Genomic DNA, 26,267 nt, shown 5'->3' with positions numbered 1-26,267 from the left:
AATAAATTGGCACAAAAATCACTCCATATTGTTGGCTGACATCAAAAAATCACTGGTCACTTTATAAATATCATTTCATTGCGATTGCTGCACCTCTTAAAATGGATGCTTAAAAAATATGTTATCATAACGCATCACTCGTTCAAATTGAACAGAGAGCCACTTACATTTCTTCTGAGCATTATTACGACTTATAAAAGTGACAAATTGCAATCAAATTCAGTAAAAAAAATGGTCTATCAACTAAATCAAAATCTCACCTACCTCAACAGAGATGGATATGTCCCTCTACTGGTCCTCCTCCACTCTTCTCCTTCAGTCTCAGTCCCTCAGTAGAACAAACTATTTAAATGAGTGTGAGTTTTCCTTTTACAATCTACATGTCTAGTAAACCCTGGACCCAATGACTTTTGATTACAAACTATCGAGTCGAGCACGCCAACTGACTCCCGGTAGCAAAGCTCTCTATCGCTCTGTTGGCCCCCAGAAGCCAAGCTGTATGCCAAACCGGGCCCTTACTCCATATAGCCCCGTCTCACAGTGGCCAATGCTTTATAAAGACAGTCCCCTGGGAGAGAGAGAGGGAGGGAGGGAGAGAGAGAGTGAGAGATAGTAGGAGGATGACGCTTATGGATACGACCAATCTGGGGAACCTCGACAACCTCAACATTATAGCCTCCCTTTGGCGCAGCCACAACGGAAGGCCATGATTGGTTGATGGCACTAAACGGGGTGGGCGGTGCCTGTGAAAGGGGTAATGTAATTATGTTTTGAGAAATTACTCCAAAGATAGGGGTGGGGTGTAGAGTTGGATAGATGTGATGAACAACATGGTATCCATATACTAAGGCTGCGTCCAAAATGGCACTCTATTCCCTATATGGGCCCATAGGGCTCCGGTCAAAAGTAGTGCACTACATCGGGAATAGGGATACATCATCTTGGCTGTCTTACAATGTAATATTTTCTCTCTCTGATGCAACTCAGAGGGCCAAGTAGACTAGGCCCTCCACACTGTCAACAGGTGATGCAAGTCAACGGTAGCGCTAGAGACATGAGAAATACAATGCAAGGTCTTACTGCTACAGCTCAGGTTGTCTTGTAGGGTAGACTCAGGTTAGAAGAAGAATGATGCCTTTAGGGCATTTAGTTCTCAACAAGTCAACACACACACACATGCTGTATATGGCCTTTATGGAGGAAGAGAAGCTTAGGCCTACCTCAGAGAGATAGAGGTAGAGATATGCCGGGGGCTTGCTACGACACCGACGTGCATTTCTTTATGTCAGATGGCTACTGCATCTGCTATACAGATATAGACGTACAGAAGGAGGCAAATTCATTAATTTTCTAACAGAATATTTTGTATAAAGATAAGCATTATATTGTTAGATTATAGGAGTATCTCTGGTAGGCCTCACCTCAAGATCATCTGTCGGAGTCAGTTGGAGCGCCGGGGCGCACTGCCTTCATATCATAGGCCTGCAGTAGTTAAAGCTTAATGATAGCCACACCATAACAAACCTTCACAAACGTTTCTTAACTTTATTAGGGTAATATCAAAAGTAAGTCCAGTGCCCAATAAAAAACCACACAAAAAAAGGTTTGACAACCCTCCCCTGTTTTGGATCACCCCTCCACCCCGGTACATTTTGATCTGTCCCTTACAGTGGCGGATTACAGGCAGCTACACTTCACATTCTGTTTACTAACCCTTTTCTAATCTGGAATAGGGCCTGTCATGTACTGTGAAGTGTGTGGCCTGAATGGGTTATTGTGTATTGATCCATTGACTTTATACAGTCACTAGACTATGGCTTCATATTGATTCTCAGTTATTCTTAATATGTTATCATTATTTTATTTAGAATATTGGTTTCACAACTAGAGCCTTAATTCAATCATATGTGTAACATCAAGTACATACTGTATATTATGACATGTTTTGTCCAGGTTACATCACACTTAACACCTGCAATAACATCTGCTAAATATGTGTATGTGACCAATACAATTTGATTTGATTTGAGGGTCATTTGCGTTCCACCACAAGTTCCTGGAACTAATGGATTCCACACTGATTTGAATAGATAGAATTTCATGTTATTGAACATCGGAACACCATTACAATGCCGGGGGGGGGGGCATTGTGTATGACCAGATGTCGGTCTATAGGTCTATGTACAGAGAGAGCAGGGCAGGCTAACCCTCCTCCTGGAGAGCTACTGGGTGTGCAGGCTTTTGCTCCTGCCCTGCTCAAACTCTATTTCATCAAAACCTATTCCCATCTCTACTCCCAGAGACAGCATTATAATGAGTCCTCGTCACCATCATCATCATCACCATGGACTACCTAACCCTCAACTCCAGCCACTCCTCCTCCAACACCACAGAAGTTGGAAGTTGTTCCCTTCGACCATTACACCCTCTACCTCCTCCTCTCGGTCACTATGGTTCTGGTCCTGTGTGTCCCGGCCAACGCTCTGGTTCTACGCTACCTCCTGGGTAAACACATACACACACACACACTAGGAGACAGACACACTCTCTCTCTTACACCCTACCGGAAATTTCACACAAGATTAATACATTCCATGGCATGTGAAATGACTTGGTCACCTGATTTGTAATACATATGAAATATGTATTTAAGAACAAAAAATGCAATACAAACTAGCTTTGCAGGTGTTTCAAGCAAAGACGGGTAGAATGCATTTCAAATGTATTGTGTTACAATTAAATGTTATTGTGTAATTATATTTACAACGTTTTTAACATGTACATTTCTGGTAATTACCAATGATTTCAGGTAAACTTGGTGTCTGCTCCACCTCTGAGATCTTCAACCTCACCCTGGCCGTCATGGACCTCCTCTTCTGCCTCCTGGTCCCCGTTGAATACGCCCTCCTCACCCTGAAGGGGGTCGACACCTCCTTTGTTTCATTTGGGTTCAACCAGTTCAGCGGGCCTCTGTTGCTATGTTGTCTACGTGTGGACAGCTACCTCGTTGTGTGTCACCCACTGTTCTTTCTGAAAACCAAGAAGCCCAAGTTTAGTCTGTTGGCAGTGGCGGCTCCTGAAAAAATTCTCAGGAGGGGCAATTTTTCTGAGGATTTAGGTGACCTACACACATTTTAAAAAAGATATGTCCAGCAACAACATGAAGACAGGGGCAGCATATAAGTCAATACCAGAAGCATTTATTGACTGATCTGGGGAGATGGATTCCAGTTTCTGTGACAGATTATAAATAATCTCTGATGCCTTTGTTATATTAGCTTTTGGTTGAATGTACTGTCGTAGTAAATATATAATGTTATAGCTTGGTCTGACTAAAATCTTGTGCATGACCCATTTTGTGTTGGGCGTTTGTTTTCAATCAATGCTGTTCCTATCCTATAACAATGGACAAAAGAGTCCTATCTTGTCAGCCTTGTCAGCAGGTGGCCAAGGACAACACCCACGCCATAGGTCTCTCAGTTCTTCCAACTCACGAGTTCTTGCTCTGAGGACACACACACACACACACACACACATCATCACTGATAACACACACACACACACACATCATCACTGTTAAACACACACACACACATCATCACTGTTAAACACACACACACACACACACAAAAATCCCCTCTCTTTAGGCTGAACATTTGAAGACAGAGAACCCGACTCAGAGCCAATGCAACAGTGGAGGGGACCTCGCCCAACTCATCAGGACCAATCAGAAGATCAGAACTACTAGATTCAACCTACATCATTTATTGTATAAAATGTCAGCACACAATGTTTTCGGGGCTCTCTTCAGATAGCTCCCTAAGAGTTTGACGAACGAGTCCGTGCACGCGATTCCAGATATCTTTACCTCTGAATAAACTGCCTTTATTATACCATATCCACCCTGTCCAAAGTCTCTACTTGGTCTCAGTTCTCCAGTAAACTTGTGATTATCAACAGTACACAACGGTAACAAACAATTGGGGGAACTCACGGGGCAGATAGTAAGGTCACAGTGACACAGAAAGCAGTTCAATGTCGGGGCTCGGGGGTACAGAGTCGCTCTCTTACCAGGATCGATTTTCCCTGTGACTGTCAGATCGAGGTCCGCTCCGACCAGGGTGAAGCCGGCCGGCTCCACTTCTCTGTCCGGGACTCTGTCATCCAGCCAAGTCTCCCAGCTGTATTGGATTCCGCTGCCAGCAACGTTTTCATTATTTAGTCCGTTCGTAGCGGGTATGTACACGATCAACAAGATCAGTCCAAAACCCACCACTCGAAATCCATGGTTGGCAGAATGTTTGTAAACTAAGTGTACAAATTAAAAACATAAAATAACGCCACTAAGTGTACAAATTAAAAACATAAAATAACGCCACACTGCAGGTCGCAAAGAGACGCTGCTAGCCGCTATTTGCTTAGTTACGTTCATGGTTACGTCACGTATGACGAAAGCGTGTAAGTGCAAGCCCACAGACACCCATAGAGAATGTATTGAAAGCTTTGAAATTTGAAAAAAATAGATTTTACATGACAGGCTATGAGAGACTTCTGGGCGATTTTCAACCTGACTGAAATCGCCCAAAAACGGGCGGGGCCATTTGAAGCACGACTTTAGCCTGATTTGACATTTAGTGGCAGTCAGATCAGATTACAACACTGATAACTACTGTTGCCGTGATATAATTGATTAGAAAAAAAATCCCTTCCTTTTCCCGTTTGGCAGTGCGTCGCCCATATCGCCCTATTGAACAGGCCGTCCCTGTCTGTTGGTGTGTTTTTCTGCGTGTTCCCTCTCCGCTTCGTACTGCCTCTCGCTGAAGTTCCAAAATGCGGACCGCAAGTGGATGGTCATCATGAGCCTCCTTGTCATCGCCATAGCGATCACCTCAGACTGCAATATCCCGATCCTTAGGTCCCTGAGCCAATCAGGGCCAGGTAGACAGGCGGTCCACCCAATCAAAAAAGCAGGCCTTTAAAAAGTGCTGACCGTTTTCGTGTTGATTAGCGTTCACCACGTTCCGCCCCTGGTTGACTTTGTGTTAAGGTTCTATATCAAAGCGTTGCAGCCCTACTCACCGCTGACCTGTGTGGTCTACACAGTGCTTTCTATGAGCAGTTTCATCCAGCCTCAGTGTTATCTCATCCGGACCAGGAAACTGGTTAGACGCCGTCTTCTCTTCCTAACACTGTGACAAAAGTGTAGGGAAATCCTGTCTCTTTACAATCCTGGGTTGTTATCGTGGCTGTAGACCTGTGTCATGTTTATTAAGCACCAAACGGAAGAAAACGGACTGAAACAAAAAACAACTATCATGAACTTGTCCAATAAGAAACGCTTTCTTGCGTTTTCAGTTACAAAACGTTTTGATACGTGTGCATTAATGAATGCGACCCTAAAAATATTACCTTCAAGATTATGTTTGTTTTCAAAGGATGACATGTATTTTAAGCCCTTTCACCTGTTTGGGGTACTGAAGGAAAGGAAGGAAGAGTATTGAGATGAAGCCATGCTCCGGGTTAATGTTTCTCCTAGGTAAAGATCTAGGAACAGCTTCCCCTCCCTCAATCCGAACCTTAACCATCAGTGGGGAAAATGCTAAACTAACCTAAGATTATCTAGGGAGAACTTCACCCTACACCTAACCATGAAGAGTATTGAGATACAGCCCCAGTCCTTCTCTTTCTCTAAAGAGCAACAATTAAAGGAGTATTGAGATGAAGCCTAAGTCTTTCTGTTTCTCTAGTAACCATGGAAAGAGTATTGAGATGACGCACTAGTCTTTCTCTTTCTCTAGTAACCATGAAAAGAGTATTGAGAAGACGCCCAGTCTTTCTGTTTCTCTAGTAACCATGTAAAGAGTATTGAGATGATGCCCAGTCTTTGTTTCTCTAGTAACCATGGAAAGAGTATTGAGATGAAGCCCCAGTCTTTCTGTTTCTCTAGTAACCATGAAAAGAGTATTGAGATGAAGCCCCAGTCTTTCTGTTTCTCTAGTAACCATGGAAAGAGTATTGAGATGAAGCCCCAGTCTTTCTGTTTCTCTAGTAACCATGAAAAGAGTATTGAGATGAAGCCCCAGTCTTTCTGTTTTTCTAGTAACCATGGAAAGAGTATTGAGATGAAGCCCCAGTCTTTCTGTTTCTCTAGTAACCATGAAAAGAGTATTGAGATGAAGCCCCAGTCTTTCTGTTTCTCTAGTAACCATGGAAAGAGTATTGAGATGAAGCCCCAGTCTTTCTGTTTCTCTAGTAACCATGAAAAGAGTATTGAGATGAAGCCCCAGTCTTTCTGTTTCTCTAGTAACCATGGAAAGAGTATTGAGATGAAGCCCCAGTCTTTCTGTTTCTCTAGTAACCATGGAAATAGTATTGAGATGTGGTGCCCTGTCTTTCTTTTCTCTGAAAAGTAACCATGAAGAGTATTGTATAATGATAGCCTCGGGTAATGCCGTTTATAATCCGCTAATTAACCACTTAACTGCTGATTAATTAAACCTCTTCATTGAAACGCTGAGGGACCAATTAGAAGCCTTGTTAGGGAGAGATCTCGTTAAGACCTGGTTAGGGGAATATGCAGATGTGTTGTGAACGCTGAACTCTGTAAATAGATACCGCAAAACATAATTGAGAGACAAAAACACCAGGTGATGATGATTCAATGATATGACTGAAGCATATGTAATATAATGATTAAATGGATAGCTCACCCAAAATACAAAATTACATAGTTTTTTCTTACCCTGTCAGCAGTCTATGTACAAGGTATGCCTATCTGGACACTGTTTCAAATGTCAACTTTTGAAGGAATCCAACAGTCCAATATGAAGGTGCTTGGTTTCATGGTTGTTTGTACCCATTTAATAACATTACAGGGATAATGAGTAATGACGCATATGTATAGTAACATTTGTAGCTGTGGTTTACTTCTTTCTGTTTTCTTTCTCCACCTGTTGTACTCTTACTAATATAATCTGAAAATAAACTTTACAAACATAATAGAAATCATGTTTATTTTGATCATACAATTATGTATTTTTCCATGTTACTGATAAGTGCTTTTCAAAGGATACGTATGAAAACCTAACAGTAGCCTGTTTATCAAATAAAGCTCTTGATTGTTGTCCTATTTAAAGTTGATCATAAAATGAATGACAGAAACGGTCACATACATCTATATAATGTGGTGAACCAAATCAGTATGTACATGAATCAACAGGCTATCACATCACATTTACATTTTAGTCATTTAGCAGACGCTCTTATCCAGAGCGACTTACAGTTATTGAATGCATACATTATTTTTATTTTATTTTTCATACTGGCCCCCCGTGGGAATCAAACCCACAACCCTGGCGTTGCAAACACCATGCTCTACCAACTGAGCTACATCCCTGCCGGCCATTCCCTCCCCTACCCTGGACGACGCTGGGCCAATTGTGTGCCGCCCCATGGGCCTCCCGGTCGCGGCCGGCTACGACAGAGCCTGGATTCGAACCAGGATCTCTAGTGGCACAGCTACTAGACCACTGCGCCACTCGGGAGCCAAGTCAACCAATAATGCAATTGGAATGTATGTAGTCAAATGCAATACATCAATACTATAATCACCCAGTCTCAGATCCTTCATAATATGCAGTTACATACATATTACATATTTCATAACATGTCGATACATTACATTATCATTACTGTGTGATTTTGGCCTGTAACTCCTTCAAACACTCCAGGCTTGCCTCAGGGCCATCCTCCGAGGTTACGAACCCAGGATAGGTGGCACTAAACTGGGCCTGAGGAGGTGGAGAGCTGCTGGTGGTGGTGGTGGAGCCCCCATCAACCTGGTGAGAGGAGGGCGGAGAGAGCAGAGGTATCAATTTAGCATGAGCGTAGTCAATCTCAAACCCCTCGAATATCAACCCCACCCCCCATGCTCCTAGCCCCTCCTCCAAAATCCTGGCCACCTTCCGGGTTGCAAGTGCCAAACTTGTATAATCTGCCTCTTCGAGTCTAAATATATCCGAGGTCAGAGGTCGACGGGGGACCAGTACAGTGAGACCGGGGGCGTTGGGGAAGGGGGTGAGGAACGCCACGTGTCCCTCATTCTCCCACACCCTCCACTGCTGCTCTTCTCCACGGACGATCCGGGAGAAGAGGCCGGGGTGCGAAGGGTCTTCCCCCAGGAAGGTGAGGTTTGGTAGGGCATCGGGGGCAGGGAGCTGGGCCCGGATCTCGGCCTGGATCTCCTGGAGGGATGTGTCAGTCCAGCGAGGGCCGCTTTTAGAGGTGACGTAGCCGGGGTCGTGGTGTGTGTAGTGCTCGTCTCCTGCCAGGTGGGGGCGCCACTCGCTGTCCAGACCGTGTAGTGGCAGCACCCGGATCTGTCAGTCAATAACAGCAGGGACTATTACTAGGCTACCTGTCCATACTAGAAAGGAGGACATAATTATGGTGCTATCTAAACACAAATGTTATGTTTTTTGCTCATTAATGTAAATTATATTGCCAATTTTTATTCAAAACTAGATGAGACACAGAATAGAACACAATATAATAGAATAGAGTAGAGAAGAGTAGAGAAAAATCGAGAAGATTAGAATTGAGTAGAATAGAATAGAGTAGAACAGAGTAGAATAGAATAGAGAAGAACAGAGTAGAATAGAATAGAGTAGAGTAAATAGAATAGAATAGAATAGAATAGAAACACAACAGACCTGGGGTGGACTATGACTGTCTGGGCAGGGCCTGCAGACCAGGGCACATCTCTTCACCCCCAGCCTCTCACACAGCAGGGCCCCCACCGCCCTGGCCCCCAGCAGCAGCCCCAGGTAGGCTCCCTCCCCCAGCCTGAAGAGACTGCCCTGAGCTGGGCTTGGTTCCTCACCGGGGCCCCTGGGGGTCTTCGGCTCCAGGATGGTAGTGCCTGTGATTGATATTCCATTTATGAAGATAAAGATTGTCCCAAATGGAACCCTATTCCCTATGTAGTGCACTATAGAGGGGATAGGGTGCCATTTGGGACACATACCCAAGTCCAGACAGCAAGATATAGTGGATGATCGTTTACTATAGAAGGATTGTTCAGTTCACTATACATGTTCAGTGGTTGCATAGCAACTGACTATCATAAAATGTAATAGCAATGATTGACCATGAGGTGCGTTACTTGCCTGGAAAACCCAACGTTGAATTCTACGTTGGGCAGAAATGAGCTTTTGAGTCAGGAAAGTTTCCTCTAACGACTTCGGCAAGCCAGAATGTTGAATAAAATTCAAATGATATTTTAATGTACTTTACTGGTTGTCTGTGTGGTTGGTCCTTTTGGCGGTAGGAATGTGAGACAATATAACCACAGGAAAGTAGAATTACATCAACTTTTCAAAGCGCTGGTAGTGCGTTCAGATGTCTATCACCTGAAGCATGCGCATAAGATAAAAATACATGCATACCTGCTGAGCTCCTGCACGTCTTGAAATGGTTCTGCCCATGCTTCAGGTGATAGACATCTGAACGCACTACCAGCGCTTTGAAAAGTTGATGTAATTATACTTTCCTGTGGTTATATTGTCTCACATTGATTGAAAACACATATAGCCTACTGTTTATAGCATCTTTGTATACATGGCTTGTTTGTATCAATTGCAAAGACATTGGCAACTTCATATTTGTAGTCAACTTTTGTTCTGAAGTTATCGTGGTCAGAGAGATGGATCAACCGTGTGATTCTATGTTTAGCTGAGATCTTCTGTATATTAAGTGACGCAGGAGGGCAAAAAAGCATCTAACGACGCAGTTCTACAAGTGGTCTGAGGCAGGTGTTAGATTACGAGCGTTTTCAAGTGCAGCGTTAATAACGACGGGTTTGGGAAACAGCTTGGATATTTAACGATGCTCCTACGAAAGTTTGAACGATGAACGTAGCCTTAAGATGCTTTTGGGAAACCGGGCCCTGGACCAGAGCTAGGTATTGTGGTAAAGAATATGCATCTACCTGGGGTCCATGGCCGGGGGTGGAGGTAGGCCACCAGCTCCTCTGTCTCCCAGATCACATGACGAGGTTGGGGAAGAGATGACATCCTGATGGAGGAAGGGAACAAGGGGAAAAGACAGAGGGGAGGAAGAGAGGGAGGGAAGGAGAGGGGGGGAGAAAGAGGGAAATAGAGGGGGAGAAAGATGGGAAGTCTGTAATACAAGGATGGTAAGAAGAGGTGAGTGTTATCATGACATGGGGCACTTTGGGGTGGATGCATCTGTCTCAATCAATGAGAGGTTTGAAATAGACAAGATGGCGCTGTACACATTGTTGAATTACTTCATGGAGCAAAACATGTATTTATTTTAATAACTGAGCATTTTCTAAATTCAAACGCACCACCTGAAACTGGACACGGACATTCAAGTTAAGGTTGGTCGAAAATGATATGTGCTACAAACAGTACCTAACCTGTAACTCCCAGTAATGGATACCAAAGATATTTGGTTAAATAACATTATCTGGTGAAACAATCTGTAGCTATCATAGATTATGTTTGTCGACCTACTTACTGTACCTTCTTAGAAACCGTACAAGCGGCATACAGCAAGAACGTGGGTTCAAAACGACTTTCGTCGGTTCTTGGTGTTCATTCAAAAGAGTTCAAAATGATGGAGGTGGGCGCTGTATACCGTAACAACAACCTTTGTTCGGTCAACTTTCTGTTTCTCGTAAAAGCTGTGGCCGTGTTCGATAGCATCAAAACCGTGATGTAACATGAGTAAATTCTGACTGACTGACTGATCTACAAATAACAATAACGTTATTTATGATGCAAGGTGATTTGTAGATCAGTGAGTCGGCAGTCACCCGCGCTGTCGGCTGCAATGTCGAACAAGCCCAGTGTTTGCTGGTCACATGACAGTCTATGGTGATGACGTTGTCATAAAAAATGGGAAGTGTAGTTTACAGTAAGGACGCCAGGGGGCACTCTAGCATTAGAGGTAAAAAGACGGGGAGGTACTGTACATCTATGGAATGAAGACTTGGAGCCCTACTTTCATCACGAGTGCATTCATTTCTGTATGTTTGCTATCACAACTTAAAAAGCACAACACAAATCAGACAATGGACGGAGAGAAACACGTTTGAAAGTTTACAAAGAATGAGTACCCTAGGAAGACACAAATATGGCAATGCAATTGTTTGTCATTGATGCTGTATTTATATTAATCATATTATTCTAAATGTTTTCATTATCCGTGACGAATTTACTTTGTATATCTTGAATTGCTGACTGAGTCGAGGTTTGAAAATATTGTTACAGTACCTCAAGTCATTCCTCCCCAATTCTCTAGAAGTGTAGAATGACAACATACCACTGGTTCTTTCACAGTGACTCATAGTTGCCTTATACACACCTCTCGCTTACACACGCACACAAATACACACAGACACACACACATACACACAGTCTAGTCTCGGGGATCACTTTTTATTCATAAACACATATAATTCACATCGCTTTTATTTATATGGTAGTGTCCTCATCAACATAACCGGTATTTATATTGTAGTGTTTATAATGTTACCTCATTAGCATAGCAGGCATTTATATTTACATTTACATTTTAGTCATTTAGCAGACGCTCTTATCCAGTGCGATTTACAGTTAGTGAATGCATACATGTTTGTTTTTTGTTTTTTTCATACTGCCCCCCGTGGGAAACGAACCTATATGGTAATGATTATAATGTTACCTCATAAGCATAGCAGGTATCTATGGTAGTGTTTATCATTTGACCACATCAACATAGCAGGTATGGTAGTGTCTATAATGTTACCTCATCAGCAAAGGCGGTATGTATATGGTAGTGATTATAACAGTACCTCATAAGCATATGAAGTATCTATGGTCGTGTTTAAAATGTTACCTCGTCAGCATAGTAGGTATCTATGGTAATGATTATAACGTTACCTCATAAGGATAGCAGGTATCTATGGTAGTGTCTATAATGCTACCTCATTAGCATAGCGTCACGCCTCTCCTCCTCCTTTACTATTAGCAAGCATGCGGAATGTCATTCACCTATTACTGTAACTTCAGCCTATGAGCATGGCACACTAAGGCAATCCCACCCTGCTTGCTGATTAACCTATGGGCTCACTTGTGCAATAATCATTTTCCTTTCTTTCAACCAACGAGCATGAATCTAGGGAAGTAGTTATGTCAACACAAACTTTGTCTCCCACTTGCTGTTTTGAAGCAACAGCCTTCCAACGACCTTCCACCTCCCCACCCCCACCAACTGAAGGCCTGTCATCCCTGTTCTCCCAGCATAGGGTAACCTGTCATCAGCATCTGGCTCTGAGGAGCATTCCTCGGAGACAAGGCTACCCCAAACTATTCAATAAAATTCCATATTGCATTCTGTCTCTGTTGTCATTCAGTTAAGCCTGTATTTGATGTAACAAACTATTTAAGCTCCACCCCCTTACTTCCTCTTTCTTTCTCTCTCACATACTGACTGACATGTCCCTAGATGACTCACTCTGATCCCGAGCATTCAGGCTAATTACCTGGACACACACACACACACACAGGCTAATTACCTGGTCACACACACACACACACAGGCTAATTATCTGGTCACAGTGACAGTCTGAGGATCTGAGCTCATTAACGGGCCGATGGCCGATGGCTGATGGCTGGGGATTAGGGAACTATATATACTCTCAGAGAAGTAGGGCCGCTGCTACCACTACTACTACCACTATCACTATCACTATCACTACTAGTACCACTACTACTACCACTACCACGACCACTACTACTACCACTACCACTACTACTACCACTACCACTACCACTACCACTACCACTACCACCACCACTACCACTACCACTACTACTACTACTACCACTAGCAACTCTCTGTGTTACCCCTCAGTTGGAGTCAACTCAGTTTACTAAACGATCTTGATGACGCAGGTCAGTGCACTTGTCATGTGACTGACTGAGTTGAAGAGTTTCTGGGTTAAGTCCTGCTTCAGATTAAAGGCAGCCTAAAATAGACCTAGTTGAGATGAGTCTTCTGGTTTTAGACTCCTACGTACAGTAACGAGAGAGAGAGGGAGAGAGAGGGAGAGAGAGGGAGAGAGAGTCAGACGTGAGAGGGTTGGAAAGAGAAAGAAGGAAAGAGAGAGGAAGGGAGAAAGAGGGAGAGAGAGTCAGAAGTGAGAGGGTTGGAAAGAGAAAGAAGGAAAGAGGAGAGAGAGGGAGAAAGAGAAGATCCCCACTGGACACACGCTGGTTGAATCAACATTGTCTCCCTGTCATTGTTGTTAGGTATAATATTTTGTGCTTCGAAAGGCAAGCGTCTAAAATAACATTTTGACAAGTCTTTGGGAAGTAGCAATGGACTGCTAGAAGTTACGTCCCAAATGGCACCCTATTCCCTATACAGTGCACTACTTTTGACCAGAGCCCTATAGGTGTCATTGGGACGCAATCTCTGTTTCATGGTACAGTAGTCCCTCTTTGGATCTACTCAGTGGGGGACAAATACATCTATACCATTCCTTACTCAAATCTTCTTTGCCTTTGTTAACGAATGAGGCCTCTACCTGGGATCTAGCCAATAGTTATAATTAACACTACCACCAGTAATTGCTATGTGGCTGTGGCATGATCAAGCCTTAGTTTTGGGCCAGTGAATCATGAAACGCACGCACACACATGCCGGTGAGAATAATAATATGCCATTTAGCAGACGCTTTTATCCAAAGTGACTTACAGTAATGCGTGCATACATTTTTGTCTATGGGTGGTCCCAGGGATCAAACCCACTACCCTGGCGTTACAAGCGCCGTGCTCTACCAGCTGAGCTACAGAGGACCACTGGATCCCTGTTATTGTGAATGGCTCAAAACACCAAAAGCATACTGACAAGCCAACCCATTAATGAATGAAGCCCATTGTGGTTGGTAGTGTACGTCCCAAATGGCACCCTATCCCCTATGTAGTACACTACTTTTGACCAGGTCCCATAGGAAATAGGGTGCCATTTGGTACGCAGCCTAATAACAGTAGATTCACGTGGAATGAACACTACAAGTCAAGGCTCATCTTCAGTCAGCCTGCACTCGCACCCATGATCTCCTAATGAGCTATTCAGAGCTGGGTTCAAATACTATTAGAAATATTTCAAACACTTTGAGCGTTTGCTTTAGCCTGCCTGGAGTGTCAGGTCACAGGTGTGCCGGTTTTGCACTTTTGGTACTTCTCTATTGGTTCCATTTCAACCGGCAACCTCGATCAAGCACAGATCAAGTATTTCAAATGATTTCAAATGATATTTGAACCCAGGTCTGGAGCCATTTCAAGTCCCATTTCAAACAGGCATTAATTCATTCCCTGCATGACATTTTCCCTGGCTTGACTTGGCTGTGGTTGGAGGGTTATCTATAGCCTCTTACGTGTTCTCTCTCCCTCTCTTTCTATTGCTCTCCCTCCTTCAAGCTGTTAAGAGCGTTGGACCTGTAACCGAAAGGTCGCTGGTTTGAAAGCCCGAGCCGGCAAGGTGGAAAAATGTGCCGTTCTGCCCTTGAGCAAGGCAGTTAACCCCCACAACAACTGCTCCCCGGGGGCACCGATGACGTCGATTAAGGCAGCCATCCGCACCTCTGATTCAGAGGGGTTGGGTTAAATGCGGAAGACACATTTCAGTTGAATGCATTGTTGTACAACTGACTAGGTCTCCCCCCTTTCCCTCTCTCTTTCTACCTTTCTCCCTCCTTCTCTCTGTCTATCTCTCTCCCCTTATCGCTTCCACTCTCTTTCTCCTTCTCTCCTCTTCTCTCTCTCTCGCCTTCTCTCTCTTTATCAGGGTGGTTCTTATCATGGCCTGTGCAGGAGTGGAAGGCCTCAATACTGTAGAATGTGTGTGTGTGTGTGTGTGTGTGTGTGTGTGTGTGTGTGTGTGTATGTACTCTCCTGGCCTACATGGTTAAAGGTTAAATAAAATAAAAAGATGACGTTTTACTGCCCAAGCAAAACGTACACATCTGGGTGCCAGGTTTCTTTCAAAGCACTGAACTCTTTCACACACAAAACGTTTGTGCACACATGCACACTCTCGCATACACGCGCACTAGACACACATATAGACACACACAAATATTCAGCCTACTGAACTCATATTGTTTTCGTTGCATACTCACACACTAACCCACAAGCTTATTCTCTCTCTCTCACACACTGACACACATGCTGTCAACCCACAACGTTTTGCCTCACACACACACACAGAGAAAGAGAGAGACAAATGTTTCCCCTCAGTCTGTCTGGTTTCAGATCAAACAAAAGGGGGAGAGAGACAGAGAGAGGGAGGTTCTTTCCCATGAGATGTTTTCACAGCTGTGCTTCCCTCTACCCTCCCCCACTCCGTCTCTTTCACACACACACCTCCTTTTTCGCTATCTAACTTCTGTGAAAAACTTGCTCTTTGGGTGTTGCCCCTTCAGGCAATGGCAAGAAAATGTGTCGAATGCCAACCGGTTCAAACCTGTTTTCTAAGTTGGCTGACTTTTTTCAATTACTTTCTGAAATAGCTCGACTTGCACCAGGGCTTCTTTTCAGAAGGAGATGAGTCTTTCAATAGTTTAATTAAAGATAATATATTTGTTTAATAAATATTATTGTAAATCAGCTAATGACACAGTATAAGCTAAGCCTATTAAAGCAGTGTTTACTTGCTAACCCCTAAGGCACAATGACAAACACTTAATATAAGTGTTTCAGCCGCGGGCTGATTTTTTCTTGAGCGGATGGTCAGGGCGCCGGAACATAATTATAAATAATTTGTACTCTGCAAATTGACGTAAGAAGCCCAAACAGATATTGTATTTGACAAAAACAATAATTTCAAACCTTGCTTACATTGGTACACGATAATGTCTCTCTATTTATACGTGGAAATACTTGGGAATAGATTTCCTAAATTAAATTTTGAGAATTCCTAGTGATTTTATTACTTTATGTCCCAATTTTGTGCTAAAAATGATTTCTGAAAAAAAATGTGAGGGCCGCCATTTGACAATCCCTGCTATATATCCTTATTTGTTATAGTGTAATAAAGGTTAAATAACTTTTAAAAACAAATATTAAGAGCTAATCACACTCTGAAAGCTCAAACATGTAGTAGTGTACTTGCTAACCCCTGCATTAGCTATGGCACAATGACAATGGCACAGTGGTATAGCTGTACTAGTTACAGCACGGCTGTTTGCACTTCCAACTACCCAGACATTTCCTGTTTGCTCAATCTTATATGCAAATCAGGTATACCTGGGGCCATATGTATCAAGAGAGATATGATCTAGGATCAGTGCCCCCTGTCCATGTACTCTTATTCATTGTGACTTAAAGGCCAAAACTGAGCTTAAATCAGCACTCCTTCTCCAAGGCGCTTAACATATTTGACCTGACATTCACGCAGCTCAATTTGGAGCTATTAAGAGTGTGACCGATCCAGGGTCTGTATTCATAAAACTTCACAGAGTAGGGAGTGCTGATCTAGGGCCTGTTTATATTTAAGAACAAGTGGCGCAGCGTTCTAAGGCACTGCATCTCAGTGCTTGAGGCGTCACTACAGACCCCCTGGTTAGATTCCAGGCTGTATCACAACCGGCCGTGATTGGGAGTCCCATAGGGCGGCACACAATTGGGCCGGTGTAGGCCGTCATTGTAAATAAGAATTTGTTTTTAACTGACTTGCCTAGTTAAATAAAAAAGAAAATATTACATGGACATGAGACCTGATACTAGATTAGCACTCCTACTCAAGATGCTTTATTAATAAGGGCCCAGGACCAGCGTTGATCACCTGTCATTCCAGTTGCACAGGTTTAAAATAACAGAGTTCTGTTGCTTAGTCATGATGATTAATTTGATGAAACTCATACGGTATCAGTCATATGTGTACACTACTAGTGCTTTACTAAACTTGAATATGGTTTTCACTGCTAATTTGTCAAGGCATTTAGATTTGCCACTAATAGTTCACATGTACTTCTTAATCCCCCCCCAAAAAATCACACTTCAAACAGATCAATAAGGAGTTTTAATAGTAAACAATAGCAAAGCATTTATACAAGCCAAACAAACATACCTAAAAGCAACACTAGAGATGCCAACTAGGTCTAGGAGAGTCTAGTAGACAGATGGTTATCTACTATCCAGCGTTAAATAAAATCAAGATGATGCCAGAGTAGAGTTCAGGTTTCATGTGAAGATATATACATACCAAACATAACATTGTGACAGAAGGAATTCAGTGTAACAAAAAATCTGCAACAGGGTGAGGCCCCTTTCTGGACTAAAGCTGCATAGAAGAAGTCAGAGTAGTGGGGTAATGAGAAAAGAGGGGGAGGAGAGGGGTAAGAGTAAAGGGGGAGGGGGGTAAGAGTAAAGGGGGAGGGGGGTAAGAGTAACAGTAGGGTGACAGTTGGGGGGAGGGGGATTGGTTGTAACTGGTCTTTGAAACTGGAGGAAATCTTTTTTGGGAAGGTTGTGGGTTGGAGACTGGTAAGAGTGTAGCCGTACTCATTTGTCGTCGTCGTAATTCTACATTTTCCTACCTACGCAGTAACCATGGCCTAGTCCTAACCAACACATATACCAGGGTTCTTCAATTCCGGTCCTGGAGGGCCGAAACACCTCTGTTTTTCATCCTCTCCTTCTAATCAGGGTCTAATTCAGACCCGGGACACCAGGTGAGTGCAATTAACTACCAGGTAGAAATAAAAAAAAACTGAAGTGTTTCGGCCCTCCAGGACCGGAATTGAAGAACCCTGACATATACCATACAACACTTGTGTGTGTTTAATGGTGTGTATGTATACCAGTGTAACGCTCTGATAGGGTTAATACAGAACAGACCAGCATGACTGATGCGTCGCCTGACTAAAATCTCAGTCCCACATCTTCTCCCCAATAATAATCTCATCAACTTTTCTGTCATTTTTCTAGCCATTCCCCGACTGCCTTCTCGATTCTTCACCCTTCTCCCAAAGCATGCAAATGCAAACTTCCCATCATAGACAGCAAGTATGCAAGTGTACACTTTGGGAGAAGGGTGGATAACCAGGACGTAGCCCCTCCTCCACAAGGTACTGGATCTCATTCCATGCATTCCCTCATTCTTTCTTTCCTTCGTTCGATCCATAATTTCCGCTGACTACGCCACACTAACAGTGGTCTTCTTCCTGTTCTTGGCTGAGCGGACCTCCTCCATCAGATCTCTGAGGTACTGGATCTCTCTGCTGATGCCTTCAGCCTTCTCTGCCAGCTCACGGTTCCTCTGCTCCAGCTCGGAACACTCCGCACTCAGCACTTCCTGTTCGCCCTTCTTCTTCTGTCGGTAGCGTGTCGCCGCTGTCTTGTTCTGCTCCATCTTCTTGAGTTTCTTCTCCACGACCTTGGGTGCCCCGGATACTGATTTGACCTTGCCACTGAGGGTTGTGGGGGATGTAGTCTTGGGGTCGGGTTTGGAGTAGGGTTTGGTCCTGGAGGACCCGGCTATGGAGGGAGAAGGAGAGGGGGATGAAGATGGGTGGCGAGGAGGGGAGCCAGATACAGAGTCGATGCCAGAATCGCTGTCATCAGACTGGTCATCACAGCTACTGGAGGCTGAGGAAAAGAGGGTTGATGTGGGGAGGATGGTTGGCTCCTCTTTAGGGGAGAGGACCACCACGAAGTGGCCGGAGAGGACAACAGGGGCGGTGGTCTGGAGGCGGTAGCTGGGCTCCGGGATGATGGTGGTTGGAGTGTCGGTGGTCTCGACTTCCAAGACATCAACGTCCACTTCGCTCCCCAGCTCGAGGGTATACCCCAGGGAGAGGGGAGCCGGAGAAAGGGGTGCTGGGGACTGTGGCTCAGACTTCACCACAACCTCTTGATCCTGAACCGTCACCACTGGACCTCTGACCTCATCCTTTACCTCTTCTTCAGGGAGCTCCAGGGAGGGGAGAACCAAAGGGGGTAGGTCGGCCAGAGGGATGCCCAGGGAGAGTACCTCGCGTGGGGCAGGGATTGGGACAGTGAAAGGGTGTACCAGGTCTAGGTCCATGTGGGTCTCCAGGGAGGCCAGGAGCTCCTCGGGGGAACTGGGCGGGGCATCGGAACAACAGGAGCCAATCAGAGAGTCTAGGTCGAAATCACTCAGGTCTATCTTCTCAGCCATCCAGTCCATGCCCGAAAATGCATCATCTGTGAAGAAGAGATTGAGAGGGGGGGGGGGAGAAGTGATAAGTAACTTCCATCTAAATATACAACACATTATACTCAATGTATTTGATGACGTGACAATTTTAACAATAATTGTACAGTGATCCCGAAGGAAAATCGGTCCTCTGAAACAGGGTTTCCCAAAAGAAACTCTGCTCTGAAAGACAATATTCCAGTCTAATCCTGATTCGTGGGGACATTGAAGTAGGTGATCCCTGAGCCCTACTATAAAACCCTATTGTTAGCCGACATGTTTCCTGTCTGTACAATAGGAGGAAAAGCAACGCTGACACCAGTCTTACGTTACAGTAATCTGGAGCAAACCAGTTTGTTCAGGTGATGGGGGCTTGTCATCACGTTTGGATGTGCAAACAGGTAATACAAGTAGTTACTAACGACCTCTATGGTTAATGATTACCATATACAGTTGAAGTCGGAAGTTTTCATACACCTTAGCCAAATACATTTAAACTCAGTTTTTCACAATTCCTGACATTTAATCCTAGTAAAATTTCCCTGACTTAGATCAGTTAGGATCACCACTATATTTTAAGAATGTGAAATGTCAGAATAATAGTAGAGAGAATGACTTATTTCAGCTTTTATTTCTTTCATCACATTCCCAGTGGGTCAGAAGTTTACATACACTCAATTAGTATTTGGTAGCATTGCCTTTAAATTGTTTAACTTGGGTCAAACGTTTAGGGTAGCCTTCCACAAGCTTCCCCCAATAAGTTGGGTGAATTTTGGCCCATTCCTCCTGACAGAGCTGGTGTAACGGAGTCAGGTTTGTAGGCCTCCTTGCTCGCACATGCCTTTTCAGTTCTGCCCACACATTTTCTGTAGGATTGAGGTCAGGGCTTTGTGATGGCCACTCCAATACCTTGACTTTGTTGTCCTTAAGCCATTTTGCCACAACTTTGGAAGTATGCTTGGGGTCATTGTTCATTTACATTTTAGTCATTTAGCAGACACTCTTATCTAGAGTGACTTACAGTAATTGTGAGTGCATACATTTTCATACTGGCCCCCCGTGGGAATCGAACCCACAACTCTGGCGTTGCAAGCGCCATGCTCTACCAACTGAGCTACACGGGGCTACGGAAGACCCATTTGCGACCAAGCTTTAACTTCCTGACTGATGTCTTGAGATGTTGCATCAATATATCCACATCATTTTCCTTCCTCATGATGCCATCTATTTTGTGAAGTGCACCAGCCCCTCCTGCAGCAAAGCACCCCCACAGCATGATGCTGCCACCCCTGTGCTTCACGGTTGGGATGGTGTTCTTGGGCTTGCAAGCAACCCCCTTTTTCCTCCAAACATAACGATGGTCATTACGGCCAAACAGTTCTATTTTTGTTTCATCAGACCAGAGGACATTTCTCCAAAAAGTACGATCTTTGTCCCCATATGCAGTTGCAAACCGTAGTCTGGGTTTTTATGGCGGTTTTGGAGCAGTGGCTTCTTCCTTGCTGAGTGGCCTTTCAGGTTATGTCAATATAGGACTTGTTTTACTGTGGATATAGATACTTTTGTACCCGTTTTCTCCAGCATCTTCACAAGGTCCCTGGCTATTGTTCTGGGATTTATTTGCACTTTACGCACCAAAGTACGTTGATCGAGTCTCCTTCCTGAGCGGTATGACGGCTGCGTGGTCCCATGGTGTTTATACTTGCGTACTATTGTTTGTACAGATGAACGTGGTACCTTCAGGCGTTTGGAAATTGCTGCCAAGGATGAACCAGACTTGTGGAGGTCTACAATTTTTTATCTGAGGTCTTGGCTGATTTCTTTTGATTTTCCCATGATGTCAAGCAAAGAGGCACTGAGTTTGAAGGTAGGCCTTGAAATACATCCACAGGTACACCTCCAATTGACTCAAATGATGTCAATTAGAAGCTTCTAAAGCCATGACATAATTTTCTGGAACTTTCCAAGCGGTTTAAAGGCACAGTGAACTTAGTGTATGTAAACTTTTGCCCCACTGGAATTTTGATACAGTGAATTATAAATGAAATAATCTGTCTGTAAACAATTGTTGGAAAAGTTACTTGTGTCATGCACAAAGTAGATGTCCTAACCGACTTGCCAAAACGATAGTTTGTTAACCAGAAATTTGTGGAGTGGTTGAAAAATGAGTTTTAATGACTCCAACCTAAGTGTATGTAAACTTCCGACTTCAACTGTAGGTTGGCATCGGGCAACTGTTTATGACAAACCGAGCCCAGGGGAGAGCGTAGGCGGGAGATTGCTTAAAATTATAGGTTTAAGCCTAATAGTTGTGATAACACCACCTTTGAAAATCCTCCAGTATTGACTGACTGAAAACACTAGGACAAGGGGAAACTTAACCTAGGCCCAACACTGTGATAACACCACCGATGGAACCAAGTATAGGGTTAGGCAGCAAACAAAGGAGGAGTTTGTATGTCTTTCGCAACACTTGAGCTTGGTATTTGGGCAGAGTATAGTGGGAATTAGATGGGAGATTTCTAGTAATAATTTAGTTAGTTTACATTAAGTTCACGTTGCAGGATGAGAACCCAGCACAGGCTTTTAAGATCAAACCTGTTGCGATGAAATCAATAATCACTTGGAGGTGGCGTTATCGTGTTTTTTTGTTGGTTTTCTTTTCAGCTGTGTTCTCACCTCTGCAGCCGTTTGTTCCCATGTGGGCATCGAGCAGCTCGCTAGCTTCCAGCCATGGAGTCAACGGCATCAGTTGATCCTCTACCCCGGACCCGGCCTTGCTGCTCACCAGGAACGAGGGAGGAGGGGGGGAGAACGAGAGATGGGAGGGGGAAGGAGACAAACTAAAGGAGGGAGAGAGGGAGGAGGCAGAAGAGTTGGAGAGAGAGAGGGAGCTGGAAGAAGAGAAGGAGAGAGAGGGGGGTAGATCATCCTCTTCATCTTGGTCCAGACGGGGCCCCATGGGGTCAGCCGTCAGAAACCAGTTGTCCAGTAACTGGGCCCCAACGTCCTCCAAGGCCAGTTGGGAACTCAACAGGGACATGACTGCTTCTTCTGGTGCTTGTCAACAGTAACAGTGAATTATAACAGGATAACAGAGAGTCTTCTGACGTTGTCGTCGTTAGGGGGAACGGTGATATCGTGCTGTGGTAGACAACAGCAGAGCTGAGGGTGGTTGGTTTGAGAGACCTGGATGGAGGAAGGAGAGAGAGATGGAGGGATTGGGGTTACAAATTCAGTATGACAAGTAGTTCCATAGAGGAGAGAAGATGACTATTGGTTCATTTACTACATGAGCAACAGAAATGTATTTTGCATGTCTATACATACTAGAGGAGAGGAGAAGGTGGGATAGGGGTGAGATGTGGTGTATAACAGGGCCTTAGTACCATTATAGCTAGGCTACAGAAAAAGGAAAATAATCAATAAAATGTATTTATTTTTTTATCAGCAGATGTCACAAAGTGCTTAAACAGAAATCCAGCCTAAAAACCCAAACCGCAAGTAATGCAGATGTAGAAGCATGGTGGCTAGGAAAAACTCCCTAGAAAGGAAGGAACCTAAGAAGAAACCTAGAGAGGAACCAGGATCTGAGGGGTGGCCAGTCCTCTTCTGGCTGTGCCGGGTGGAGAAAAGACTACATGGCCATTAAGGCCAGCTCGTTCTTCAAAATAATCTCTTTGCCACGTCATTGTTTTGAGGGATAGGTAATCATATCAATATATGGTGTCAGTTAAATGGTGCTACTCATTGACTACCCTCATTGTATTGTGTTAGAAAGACCAAGAGGTATTAACTAGCCTCATTGTATTGTGTTAGTAAGACCCATGGAGGGAGTTATATTATGCTGGCCCGGGTTGAAACGGGGGGAGGGAGCACCCTTCTCAAATCAAACAATAATCTGCGCAGCTTGGTTATGTTGTCAACAAAGGCAGCATGGTGCATCTTCCAGAAACATACATCGCTTTCCATAAAATAAATGTTTAACTAGTTTTCATTGGGAAGGCAGATACAGCGTTTTTATCAAAAGCAATCACTTTTGAATGTGAAAACACAGAATCCTACACGTCCTTATTTATGTCACTTTTGTTTTGAGCCGACTTCGCAGTTGGCCAGAGCATGGCACCTGGCTCACACCTGGGGAGGCAGCCTGGTTCCAAAACGAATGAACCGGTTCAAACTCCTCCCACCGGGGTAGGTCCAAATAAACAAAAGCCCTCAGTGTTAGGAGGAAGTCTGTTAAGAGGAAGTATGTGTCTGGGAAATAGAGCTGAAAACAGTCAGCTAGAGATACCTTGTAAAACCTTAAGTTATGTCCTAGTCAACAGTAACATTCGATCGTTTCCTGGCAAATGTGGCCATTTATTCCACTAAGAACTAAAAGGAACAATTCAAGTAAGTAAAATCGAGTCAAAGTGAACTAAAAGGAACAATTCAAGTAAGTAAAATCGAGTCAATATCAACTTTGACTTAATATCTCCTAAAACGCATTACTTATTATATTAATGTATTTCACATTCAGACGTATTACATAATAAAATAGTACGAGAGCTATTCTCGTCTAATCCGTCAGTGGAAAGTCATTCCGCCAGTGACGGTAAACTCCCCGCCCTCCGCCAGTGGACAACATTGCCTAATTTGGTCATGATGTGACCGGTAACACCGCCTCCTCCCTGACTCACTATTGAAACGGAGAGGGGAGGGGAGGGGAGGATACCGCCATTTTCACAACACAACCATCTGTCATGAGAGGGAAGTGAAAAGCGAGAGGACAAAAGTACGCCATTTTGAAAGTGCCACGTTGCCATGTCTGGAATAGCAACTTCATTTATGAGTCTGAGTTTAACAACATTAGTTAAAAATCATAACACAGTTATTCAATATGAGGAGGTAGCTAATTAGTTAGTTATGACGTAACTATCTATTTAAATGGACCACTGTAGATGGCATCGGATCCACATGGTTCTGTCAGTTTGTTGAACCGCATTGAAACGCCGACACAACTGCATAGGATATGCTATCTAACGTTAGTTATTTCAGGCAGACAGCTGATACGAGTCATTGTATTTCCACAGCTGGGTAGGTGCCAAAGACAGCCCAATCTAGCTGACAGTCTGACATATCAAATATCTTAAGTAAATAGCTAGCTACAGCTAAGCTCTTGTATTGTTGAGTTAGCTAGACCGCTAACAACAACCTCCCAAGCCTGCTTGCCAGCCACACCTGTCGGACAGCTGACATGTGTCTGACTTGACATTTCCTGAGAATAAATATGTATAATTTTTACTTACGCCATTTTGCGTAAAAAAGCCAGTGCTTGACTGTTGCACTGCCGGGTTGTTGCCGCTGCTAGATAAGCCGCTGCACGTTAAACTGCCATTTTGCGAGGGAGAACTGAGCGCTCGGAATGCTACAAACTAACATTGAATGTCCAGAGAAACGACGATTGAGCGAGGTCACATGAGTATTTATAGTCGTTCATCACACCCAAGTGTATCCTTCCGTCAAACAGCGCTGTGGTGTATCACTCCGACCCCGTCACTCCCTCTGATTGGTTTAGATCGTTATTCTCCTCGTTGGAAATAAATAGTTCCAGGGCTACAGTGTAACCGACGAAATGTAGGTCAAATGAACATGTATATATTGGATCAAGAATGAACAGGAAATGAATGCTTACATTTTTAACTTGTATCTCCAATCTAAAAAAACATTGTATTATTTTTGATTACATGAAACGTATTGCCCACAAAATGAAGGACTACAATGTGTAGAGTAGACTACTTTACAAAGTTAGATAAAAGTCAATCTAAGATCGATCAAAATGCATTAGAACTTGTCTAAAGTGATCAAATAATTGTTTTTAAGCCTTAATACACCCATTACTTATGGTAGAAAAGGACACGTTGACTTTCTAGTGTCTTTTCCAAATACTATTTGTCCTCAAGGATTCAAGTGTCTTTATTAACTTAACTGAAGACTAATCAACAGATTATAGTAACTTTCTCAATTTTATTTACAGATTTAGTTTAGCTATATTCTGATGACAACTCATGATTAAAATTGAATACATGTCAAATACCGCCACCTGCTGGTTGAAAAGCCAAAGAACGAAATAGTGGAGGTCATTGAGTTCTCTACTGTCTATGCTTGCATTCAAATGGTACCCTATTCGCTATGTAGTGCACTACTTTTGAACAGGGCCCTATATGGTGCCATTTGAGAAACAGACAATGGTTCTGTCCCATTTGACCAGTGGTATTCAAAAAGTCAGGGTCTAGTGGGGTCATAAAAAGCCCCACAAAAACTCAATTGATTTTAGATTAACAAAAAATGTATAGTACAGATATACACTGAGTATACAGTGTAGAACAGGACAGAAAGAACCGAACAAAATATATTTAAAAAGTAGTTTGTCCTACCTTTTAACTACTTATTTTGTGTGACTTTTTATTATTACTGATCATATTTTTGATAAAGTGTAACGTTACTGCAATGGTGAGAGCTTGCAAGTAAGAATTTCACTGTACCATTTACACCCTGTATCCTTTACACCTTACAAATAAACGTTGATTTGATTTTTCTCCTCCTCCACTTCAGAGGACGAGATTATTTTCCACTAGCTCGTCTTTGACCTTGAACACTTCATCCAGCCCGTCATTCAGCTGCTGAGCCACTTTAGGTATCTTTTTCCCAAACTTGGACTCCAGTCCCTTCTTCAGCTTTGGACCATCCTCTTGCTTAGTGAAGTAGATATCCATGCCCAGAGCGAAGCCTTGGAGCATCCCCGATGCCTTATTGCTGACCTCTATGGCACTGGAGCTACCCACTCCTGTCACTATGGCCACGCTGGTTAAGGTTTATTTGAGCATCTCGGTACATATGAATACTTAACATGTTATGCGTCATTTCATAAAATATATAAAAACACAGGTAAAGAGATAATGATATGCATAAATATATCATAAATAAAGTCACACAACACAACCGATAAGGCAGTGCAAAGTGCTTCACATACATAAATAAACACTAAAAAC

At 43.5% G+C, this 26,267-nt stretch overlaps 2 protein-coding genes across 6 annotated transcripts; both read right to left on the bottom strand.

Moving 5' to 3' along the window:
* Window positions 1-6,996: 6,996 nt before the first annotated feature.
* Window positions 6,997-10,771, bottom strand: LOC311119865 (uncharacterized protein). Of its 5 annotated transcripts, none has more exons than XM_084194518.1 (4): window positions 10,539-10,771; window positions 9,989-10,074; window positions 8,712-8,920; window positions 6,997-8,378 (listed from the first exon to the last, which is right to left on the bottom strand). In XM_084194518.1, the coding sequence occupies exons 1-4, from the start codon at window positions 10,571-10,573 to the stop codon at window positions 7,689-7,691; spliced, it is 1,020 nt and encodes a 339-aa protein (XP_084050644.1). In that variant the 5' UTR covers window positions 10,574-10,771; the 3' UTR covers window positions 6,997-7,688. The 5 variants fall into 5 exon arrangements, with proteins under 5 accessions (XP_084050644.1, XP_084050645.1, XP_084050646.1 ...); XM_084194519.1 differs by having other exon boundaries at window positions 10,548-10,768; XM_084194520.1 differs by having other exon boundaries at window positions 10,543-10,767.
* A 6,304-nt stretch (window positions 10,772-17,075) lies between these two features.
* On the bottom strand, window positions 17,076-24,677 carry LOC311119917 (cyclic AMP-dependent transcription factor ATF-4-like). Its single transcript, XM_084194561.1, has 3 exons — window positions 24,525-24,677; window positions 21,913-22,422; window positions 17,076-19,241 (listed from the first exon to the last, which is right to left on the bottom strand). Exons 2-3 carry the CDS (start codon window positions 22,274-22,276, stop codon window positions 18,211-18,213), a joined length of 1,395 nt encoding a protein of 464 aa, XP_084050687.1. The 5' UTR covers window positions 22,277-22,422; window positions 24,525-24,677; the 3' UTR covers window positions 17,076-18,210.
* Between the last annotated feature and the right edge of the window lie 1,590 nt (window positions 24,678-26,267).

Source organism: Coregonus lavaretus (genome assembly GCF_964263955.1).
Source record: "Coregonus lavaretus genome assembly, contig: HAP1_SCAFFOLD_55, whole genome shotgun sequence".
Lineage (NCBI taxonomy): Eukaryota > Metazoa > Chordata > Actinopteri > Salmoniformes > Salmonidae > Coregonus > Coregonus lavaretus.
Note: the sequence above shows the minus strand (reverse complement) of the source record. Positions and strands in the feature narration are given on the sequence as shown.

Excerpts from the sequence above, each read along its gene's own strand:
- LOC311119917 (XM_084194561.1), bottom strand. The coding sequence starts at position 22,276 with ATGTCCCTGTTGAGTTCCCAACTGGCCTTGGAGGACGTTGGGGCCCAG. Across the intron at positions 19,242-21,912 it reads GGGAACAAACGGCTGCAGAG|ATGATGCATTTTCGGGCATG; the intron begins GTGAGAACACAG and ends TCTTCTTCACAG.
- LOC311119865 (XM_084194516.1), bottom strand. The coding sequence starts at position 10,573 with ATGCCGCTTGTACGGTTTCTAAGAAGGTACAGTAA. Across the intron at positions 8,921-9,988 it reads CCCCCGGCCATGGACCCCAG|GCACTACCATCCTGGAGCCG; the intron begins GTAGATGCATAT and ends TATCAATCACAG. Across the intron at positions 8,379-8,711 it reads ACAGTCATAGTCCACCCCAG|ATCCGGGTGCTGCCACTACA; the intron begins GTCTGTTGTGTT and ends ATTGACTGACAG.